This window comes from Polistes canadensis, unplaced genomic scaffold (assembly GCF_001313835.1).
Source record: "Polistes canadensis isolate GaletaPanama2010 unplaced genomic scaffold, ASM131383v1 scaffold_0, whole genome shotgun sequence".
NCBI lineage: Eukaryota > Metazoa > Arthropoda > Insecta > Hymenoptera > Vespidae > Polistes > Polistes canadensis.
This window is the reverse complement of record NW_014569547.1, coordinates 1,976,639-1,985,178: the sequence shown is the minus strand read 5'-3', so window position 1 is coordinate 1,985,178 and position 8,540 is coordinate 1,976,639. Positions and strand designations below refer to the sequence as shown.

General features: G+C 26.2%; 4 protein-coding genes across 7 annotated transcripts in view; 2 read left to right on the top strand and 2 right to left on the bottom strand.

Annotated features, from left to right (window-relative positions):
- LOC106785506 (transducin beta-like protein 3) overlaps positions 1-900 on the bottom strand; it is a 5,547-nt gene extending 4,647 nt beyond the window's left edge. Inside the window, exons 1-2 of the mRNA XM_014746094.1 lie at positions 733-900; positions 600-651 (exon numbers count right to left, since the gene is read on the bottom strand). Coding sequence (XP_014601580.1) covers positions 600-651; positions 733-758 — 78 coding nt within the window. The 5' untranslated portion in view covers positions 759-900. The remainder of the gene's footprint in view (positions 1-599; positions 652-732) is intronic.
- Positions 901-2,632: 1,732 nt separating this feature from the next.
- Positions 2,633-4,642, top strand: LOC106786163. The gene is made up of 4 exons (XM_014747309.1): positions 2,633-2,814; positions 2,926-3,076; positions 3,261-3,968; positions 4,266-4,642. The coding sequence occupies exons 3-4, from the start codon at positions 3,632-3,634 to the stop codon at positions 4,559-4,561; spliced, it is 633 nt and encodes a 210-aa protein (XP_014602795.1). The 5' UTR covers positions 2,633-2,814; positions 2,926-3,076; positions 3,261-3,631; the 3' UTR covers positions 4,562-4,642.
- On the bottom strand, positions 3,967-6,020 carry LOC106786104 (28S ribosomal protein S7, mitochondrial). Its single transcript, XM_014747183.1, has 4 exons — positions 5,711-6,020; positions 5,386-5,544; positions 4,895-5,264; positions 3,967-4,742 (listed from the first exon to the last, which is right to left on the bottom strand). Exons 1-4 carry the CDS (start codon positions 5,779-5,781, stop codon positions 4,656-4,658), a joined length of 687 nt encoding a protein of 228 aa, XP_014602669.1. The 5' UTR covers positions 5,782-6,020; the 3' UTR covers positions 3,967-4,655.
- A 46-nt stretch (positions 6,021-6,066) lies between these two features.
- LOC106785973 (AN1-type zinc finger protein 2A-like) lies at positions 6,067-8,231 on the top strand. Of its 4 annotated transcripts, XR_001381611.1 has the most exons (4): positions 6,067-6,289; positions 6,420-6,448; positions 6,521-7,245; positions 7,847-8,231. XR_001381611.1 is itself a non-coding variant. In XM_014746964.1 (2 exons), the coding sequence occupies exons 1-2, from the start codon at positions 6,393-6,395 to the stop codon at positions 7,183-7,185; spliced, it is 717 nt and encodes a 238-aa protein (XP_014602450.1). In that variant the 5' UTR covers positions 6,302-6,392; the 3' UTR covers positions 7,186-7,482. The 4 variants fall into 4 exon arrangements, 1 of the variants encoding a protein (XP_014602450.1); XR_001381606.1 differs by having other exon boundaries at positions 6,068-6,448; XR_001381596.1 differs by lacking the exon at positions 6,067-6,289 and having other exon boundaries at positions 6,302-6,448; positions 6,525-7,245.
- Positions 8,232-8,540: the final 309 nt, after the last annotated feature.

The following is an 8,540-nucleotide window of genomic DNA, read 5'->3' as shown; positions in this document are numbered from 1 at the left end:
TTGATATAATTAATGAATATTTTTAAATTAACCAATATGCAAACCTTTAATTTTCTCAAAATAACAGAAAATGGACTTACACCACTCTCAAAATAAACGGTCCATATGCTTATTGTAATGTTCAAAATTTATTAATATATTGACTGCCGCGTGCATTTCACGTGTTTTCCTGTCGCGTCTACATGAATTTTTTATTATATATATTTTGTTGACATTTGTTTTTTTACAGCAGATAAAGGAAGTTTTTCCCTCGAGGCACTGTTAGTCCAGGCAACAAAAGGAGAACTTGGAAAATTTAGCGGCCTTGTTAAAATTTGATATAATGGTAATTCAACGACGCTGAATCGAATGGTGCTAATTTTTTTGCAATTGGATCAGGAGATCTTTGAGGCCGCTAAATTTTCCAAGTTCTCCTTTGTTGCCTGGACTATGTCGACCATTTGGAAATCATCAGCTGTTTCAAATTGTTCAAAAATGGTAACAGATTATAATTTACAAAAATCTATATTGATTTGTTTGATGGTGAAGTGCAGATCACCGGTAAATTACACGGCAGTCAACGTGTTAAGATTGATTACTATAAAAATTGTTTAACGCACATGAATCTGGCCTCCTGTATAACTAGCATCATGGATAGAATTTACTTCAAAACTAGAAATGAACAATAATTTCTTTGAGATTATAACAAAACAAGAATTAGAAAACATATCAGTAATTATAAATGTAACTTACGCTTCTTTCAAGATATTTTTATTCATAATGAGGCTTTTCAAATATCTATATATGTAGCAAAAATAACAAAAATTTACACACTTTGTCCCGAAATTATATAAAATGAAATTAAACTGTAAGCCACGCGCTACAAAAGCGAACTGCAATTTCAATGGTTATAATACCTATTACATATGCAGCATGATGATTTCTATTGCCACTAGAGAGCGCGTCAATTCGATAGGATAACTGTTCAAATATTTAACATCTATAATCGCATACTTTATTAATTAATTATTTAATTAGTTATTAAAAATTAAAAATACAAAAACATTTTTTCTCATTTCTAAGGAAGTTTTCTATTGTTTTTTGTTTTCAATCAATTTCTCACTTTTTGTTTGTCCGTTGACATCATGAGCGGGAGATATGTTATACGCATGCGCATCAATAAATTCAAGGCACAAGCGAACGTGGAAAAAAATGAAAGTAAAGTTGGTATACCTGCAGGGGATATATTTAAGAGTGATTTCCAAAGTAACAACCTATAGGGTAGTGAAAAGAAATAGTTTAATCGTTCATAATGTATAAACAATAGGTAAATATTTGAATATAATATGCGAAACTTTTTTGTGGTGAAGTATATAGAAACTCACAAGTCCCCTTTTTTATCTAGCATCATTTTTGTAACCACTGGGACCACCATTGGACGATAGTATGTACTTAACGCGATGATGAAACAATACTATCAAAGAATACAATATCTTTCGATAGTATATATAGTATAGTTATATTGTAAGAAAATTTAAAATAATTATATTTAATTTTTAGTGTCTAAATACGTGTGTGCCTTCAGAAATGCATTTATACGTATATTTTAAAATGAAGCAATTTAGGACACTCAAATAAAAAAGAATCCAGAAGGTTTGATGATAAATCCAACGATGATCACCTGTAACAAGAAGAAAACTATATTAGTCATACAGATAAGTGATGCAATAGCCTTACATATAAATCAGATGCGCTTTCCAATTGAATTCTATATTTATTTTGATGAAATCTCTATTAATCGTTGCAATGAAATTAAATTTAATTTACTCGTTTTCGTCCAGAAAAGCATGTAATAAATGTCTTAAATGCATTGTTTCGTACTTAGTTTATCTTATCGCGATTAATTTCGATATATCGATACTTCGATATTATAAATAAATGAGCAAGAAGAACTTTTCAAAAGTTCAACAGCAAGTTCGAACTTTTCGAGAATAGCTCTCTAGTCATATTTTATATTTTATTATATTACATTCTTGCTCGTCATTAATTTGTAGTTGTAATTGGAGATCCACATCCATTCCATCTCCTTGAGACACCAAATTCGTGTCTATATTGTCTAAAAGATGCATATGTGTTAGTTAGAGTCAGAAATATTACAATTTTTATATTATTAAATTTTAAAGCTTTAATAACGTTCAGTAAATATTACAGTAATTTCTCTTTTCTTGTTTCGTCTTTAAGATTTTTAAATGTAATCGTATTTTATTAAATTTGCAATTTTTCTTTTCTATAAGTATTTCATAGTAATTATTAGATATTTTTTTTTTTGGTAATCTAATATTTGTATTTTTCCTTTTTTCTTTTTTTTTATATATATTTTGTATAAATGTAAAATCACGCGTTTAAATTTAATTTTATTGCAACGGGTAATAGAGATTTTTGATAAAAATAAATAAAGAAATCGATCGAAAAATGCATCTGCGAATGGGACAATTTGTATGTTAGGCTATTGTATCACTTGATTGTACGATTAATATAGTTTTCTTTTTGTTACAGGTGATCATCGTTGGATTTAACATCAGACCTTTTTGATTTTCTTCTACTTTTTAAAATATACATGTATACAAAACGAATTTTGAAGGCACACACGTATTTAGACACTAAAAATTAAATATAATTATTTTAAATTTTCTTACAATATAACTATACTATATATACTATCGAAAGATATTGTATTCTTTGATAGTATTGTTTCATCATCGCGTTAAGTACATACTATCGTCCAATGGTGGTCCCAGTGGTTACAAAAATGATGCTAGATAAAAAAGGGGACTTGTGAGTTTCTATATACTTCACCACAAAAAAGTTTCGCATATTATATTCAAATATTTACCTATTGTTTATACATTATGAACGATTAAACTATTTCTTTTCACTACCCTATAGGTTGTTACTTTGGAAATCACTCTTAAATATATCCCCTGCAGGTATACCAACTTTACTTTCATTTTTTTCCACGTTCGCTTGTGCCTTGAATTTATTGATGCGCATGCGTATAACATATCTCCCGCTCATGATGTCAACGGACAAACAAAAAGTGAGAAATTGATTGAAAACAAAAAACAATAGAAAACTTCCTTAGAAATGAGAAAAAACGTTTTTGTATTTTCAATTTTTAATAACTAATTAAATAAATAATTAATAAAGTATGCAATTATAGATTTTAAATTTTCAATTAATGTGCAATTAAGAGTACTTATTTATTTTTTTCTGCTGTTGAGGTTCTATGCCAACTTTTCTGCGGTGCCTCATAGTTGGTGTCATTAAATCAACATGGTTGGCTTAAATGAAATCGATAATAAAGTGAAAACATGCGCATTTTTTGGTATCGCTTCTTGTGATTCTGTACTTAATAGTTTGATGAAATAAAGTATCTGAAAAGTACACTTTTTCAAATCTAGTTCAGTACTTAGCCACAGGTGTTGTAAAAACTTGATGTGGAAAATTACATTGCACTTTCGCTCTATCTAATCTTCTTTGTTTAGAGTCTCTTTTATTAAACATAAATAATATATCTGAATTAATATTTAATATTTTTATTAAGCAAAGTAAATTATCGACTATAATTTATTGATAAGTAAAATTATGCAAAATGTTGTATCGCTTAATGAATCAATGTATGCGAGTATTGCCGCACAAAATAAATCATTTCAAGATAGACACAAGATTTTTATGTGAAATACCTTCAGTAAAAGAAGAAAAACAAACTCCAGAATTAAATTCTACAATTAAAGATGAAAAGTTAACAAAAAAGAGATATCCTGAATATGAAATAATTTATAAATATCCTTACATAAAATATGTAAGTTTATTTCATATATTTAAACGAGGTTTGATGCTACAAACTGTTGCTACAGTGCCGATAATGTTTCTATTATATCAAGGAAACATTATATCAAAAGATATAGCTTTCTTTATACCACTTATTGGTAAGCCTTTAACAATAATAAAAAGTAATTCAAAAAATGAATAGATGTATCAGTTAATTCGGTCCCTTAATATTAAATTCATTTTATCAAAATCGCCTTCTTTTTGAATCAAGGATTCAGCAGTTCTCTTAAAGATGGACCAAAAATATCGAAAATAATGGAGACTATTCCGAAGAATAACAGATGCATGTTTATTTTATAAATAATTACTAAATTTGTTAAAAAGGCATCGAATTATTTGTTACATCTAATACATTTTTTCATATCTCTTTTAAAAAAAATCATTTTTGCTTACAGCAAGTTCATTTGCGATATCAGTGTTTATAGTTGGAGCATTATTTACTAATCAAATTGGTATCATATATTATAAAGATGGTGATTTTATAAAGATTGCATATGTCAATCAGTGGGGTAGAAGAATAGACATTGATACTAAGATTAGGGACATTAAACCCCTTAATAGTCCTGCTTTCTTAATAATTTTTAGAAATGTACACATCACTTCACTTACGTTTCCATTAAAACTATATGTGAATCACAGTGTAATTAGTAACAAAGAACAACTTGTAAGTATATTAGGTGATTATGAATAATATCACCATATTTAGATTTTCCTATTTAATGATTAAATATACATGTTATAATATTTAATTATATTTGTTTTACAAACGCAATGTTTTATTTATATTATTGTTTCATCCATCTAAAATGAGCATAAGCACGATTAGCATCACATTCTTTATGCAAATCATGTTTTTTCATAATAACGCGACCCTATAATGAAAAAATATAATTATAAAGAAATAAAAAGTAATTTCATCATTTAAATCACTTAAACAAAAATATCATATTCTATTAAAGATTATTCTCAATAGATAACTATAAAATAAAATACAAGAATCGTATAAAAAAAACTTTACACTAACCCGTTTATTAAAAGCATCTATAAGTTCTTTCGCTAATTGTTCAGGAAAATGTACATCTTTCTCTTTGTTTTTTGCTGCTTGTATTAACCAGTTCATTGCTAAAAAGTTAGCTCTGTGTTGGTTTATTGCTACAGGAATCTTATAATTTATACCACCTTTTCTATGTCTTTTTAACTCTAAAATTGGTGTAACGTTCTCAATGGCCTTAATGAAAATTATTTTAGGATCTAATTCTATAGTTTCTTTTTCACTAGAATTAGCCCTATGATAATCCTTTATTTGCATTATTTTAATATTTTCAAAGGTATTTTGCAGCAATATTCTAGCTAACTCTTTTTTTCCTTTTCTCATAATATAATTTGTAAAGCGACTAGAGAACAAATGATTAAATATATAAAATTTAAAATTATATATTATTATCATTTAAAAAATTTTTTTTAGTTCTTATATCAAATAAAATATACTATTATGTATACTCATAAAATACTTACTTTACAGTTTTATCATAAAATTCTGAGCATGTGTCCGTAGTAAGTGCTGGTCTAAAAGATTTATGAATAATTTCTTTAATTTCTTTTGACTGTATATTTTGTTGTTCTTCCTTATTATATATTGGTTTAATATAATGAGTTGGAAATAAGCTGTAATATCTAATAAAATATAAAAAACGTTAAATTACTTCAAATAAAAATATTTGTTCTTAAAATACATTGAAATATATTGAACTTAACCTTAACTATTACACATATTATACTAAAAGAAATAAATCGCACAAATGAAAATAAATAATATATATATATATATTATATTATATACCTTTGATTTCCGCATAAATTTAATAAATTAATTGGTTTTTTAATAACTATACGTAAATTAGACATCGTCATATGTATTTATTAACTTGAGACAATTTCATTAAACATATATTTCACAGTATAATATTATTTCGTATTAATTGTAAATAAAGACCATTATTAAAATTTCTCGTCCACATATATAATTATAAATATTATGAAATGTTTAATACAAATTAATGATCCTATACATTCATTTAATTTCACTTATAAAATAATTTCGAACTTTACAAATATTGCCTTACGAAACTTCTCTAATTTGTCGCTAGATAGAGCAAAATACACGAGCACATCATAACCTTAATAAAAATACACTGTTATGAAAATAGGACTTGAAGAGTACTGCTGATAACTGTTACTTTTAGATTAATGACGTAGCAAGTTTGCATATATACATATATCATTATATTAAAGTTTGATGAAGTCATGATTACAATAAAAGTATTGCACATGTTCAATATTGCAAGTTGTACATAAATCTGATGTGGTATATATTCCCAGCAAGAAACCCGTAAGCTGTATTATACAAACAGCAACTTTTGTGCGTAATTCTTGAAATATTTCATTCCAATTTTTAGTTATTTATATTTTTAATTTGTTAAAAGTAATATACGTTATATTAACGAGTGGCAAGTTCAAGTTATATGTATTTGTTTTTTTTTGTGATAAAGCTTATCCAATATAAATTAGCTTATAAAGGGTACGTATTTTATTATTGTTGTTTAGATGTAAATAAATTTTCATAAAAATTATCTGAGATTTGTTTCTATAGACAGATTTTCTACATTTCGAAATATGGAATTTCCCAATTTAGGAGAACATTGTTCAGAACAAACTTGCAATCGTTTAGACTTTTTACCTTTAAAGTGTGATGCTTGCGAAGCTATATTTTGCACGGATCATATATCGTATATAAATCATTCCTGCCCTAGCGCTTATAAAAAAGATATACAGGTGCCAGTGTGCCCTTTGTGTAACACCCCGATTCCACAAAAACGAGGGGATCCTCCAGACTTAGCTGTGAGCATGCATATAGACAGCGACTGCCAATCTGATGTTAGAAAGGATCGTAGAAAAATATTTTCCAATAAGTGTTCATCTAAAGGATGCAAAGTTAAAGAAATAGTGCAGGTTAAATGCAACGACTGTGGAAGTAATTTTTGTTTGAAGCATAGACATCCTAGCGATCATGCATGTATTGGCAAAGAAGAAGCAGTTAAACTTAAAAGATTGAGTACTCTGAATAAACATACTACGGTTTCGCAGAACGATAATCACAATAATTCTGTTGTATTCCGTAACCTTCAAGGTACAATGAGTGAAGATGAAGCTTTGGCTAGAGCATTACAGGCTTCATTGCAAGACGAAGGAAGAAATACTCGGCAAGGGTTACAGCCAGTGCCTTCTGCGCATAGAAACAGATGCAGACTTTCTTAATTCGCTGTTATTCAATTTAAAATTTAAAAAAATACTGCTGTTTAAACCTTCATTAAAAAGGTGAATATCTTTTTAGCTTCTATCAAATTCTATTAATAATTATTATTCATAAATAAGATTTTATACCTTTTCATATAAATACTCAATATTTATCAATCATACATTTAAAATATGCATATTACAATTTTCGATAAATTTGTTCACATTTTTAACTAGTACAACAAGATTAGATAAACTGTTATAATAATAATACATTTCTGCCATAATTGTATGTACTATAATATTTATTTAAACAGTTATTTATTTCATTATAAAGCACTTTTTATAAATGAGTGGTTCATTTCTAAAATAATATCTGTAGTGTTCATTTAATTTATATTTTTGCACATATTTAATATGTTTTAAAATTACAGCAAATTTTTTAAAATTAATATGTATATAATATAGTTATTACTTTTTCGTAAGCTTTAATAGACAAAAAAATTTCAATTTTCTACATTAAAAAAGATTGGTCACAGTACCAAGTGCCTTAATAAATTAAGTGCATGTATAAGAAAATAGGCATAAATGTACATATATACAAATATAAATATAAAAAATAAGTATATATATTTGTATATATACATATATAAAATGAAAAATTAAGTTATTTTTTTTTCAGAGTACATTTCTACTGTGTCTTACATACAATATTTCAATAATTAAGTAGGCGTACCCATTTTCTACGATTTAAACAAGTTAGAATACAAAAATAATTTTTATGCGAAAATAATAATACTTATCAATTAATTAAGCAATGAATTACAGCTGTATCAGATGCTAAATCTTTTGGATATATCTTTAAGTAATATGCATATTCAAATATCTTACAATTAGATTAAAAATATTTTATATCTAGCACGAATGTTTCATTATTTATTATAGTATTTAAAATGTTAGTAATAATAAAATTTAATTTACGTATGTATTAATTAAGAAAGAAACAGATAGAATATGTTAAAAATATCTATAAATTTTACGATCTCCAATATTATTAGTTGTATCATTATTTTATATAAAATCTATATTTCTAAGATTATGTACTGTGATCATATCAACGACATTTTCATACTCTTAATCGGTCAATAACAATAATTATAAATAAATAATAAATGCCTCTAGTATTCTGTTATAGTATACAGATATGCAGTGTATCCTTCATAATTTTAAAATATATATATCTTTAAATTTTTCTCTTGAGATATAAAGTTCCTAATAATTAAGGAATCAATGTGAATGTGAAAGTAATGTTCACTACATAAATGTTCTTATTTTTAAAATGCAAATGATAATTATTTGACTTTAAATATTTTATA

Coding starts and splice junctions, on each gene's coding strand:
- LOC106786163 (XM_014747309.1), top strand. CDS start 3,632: ATGTTGTATCGCTTAATGAATCAATGTATGCGAGTATTGCCGCACAAA. Junction 3,969..4,265: donor TTTCTTTATACCACTTATTG/GTAAGCCTTTAA, acceptor TTTTGCTTACAG/CAAGTTCATTTGCGATATCA.
- LOC106786104 (XM_014747183.1), bottom strand. CDS start 5,781: ATGACGATGTCTAATTTACGTATAGTTATTAAAAAACCAATTAATTTA. Junction 5,265..5,385: donor TTTTATGATAAAACTGTAAA/GTAAGTATTTTA, acceptor TTTGTTCTCTAG/TCGCTTTACAAATTATATTA. Junction 4,743..4,894: donor TAGATGCTTTTAATAAACGG/GTTAGTGTAAAG, acceptor TTTTCATTATAG/GGTCGCGTTATTATGAAAAA.
- LOC106785973 (XM_014746964.1), top strand. CDS start 6,393: ATGTATTTGTTTTTTTTTGTGATAAAGCTTATCCAATATAAATTAGCT. Junction 6,449..6,524: donor TATAAATTAGCTTATAAAGG/GTACGTATTTTA, acceptor TTCTATAGACAG/ATTTTCTACATTTCGAAATA.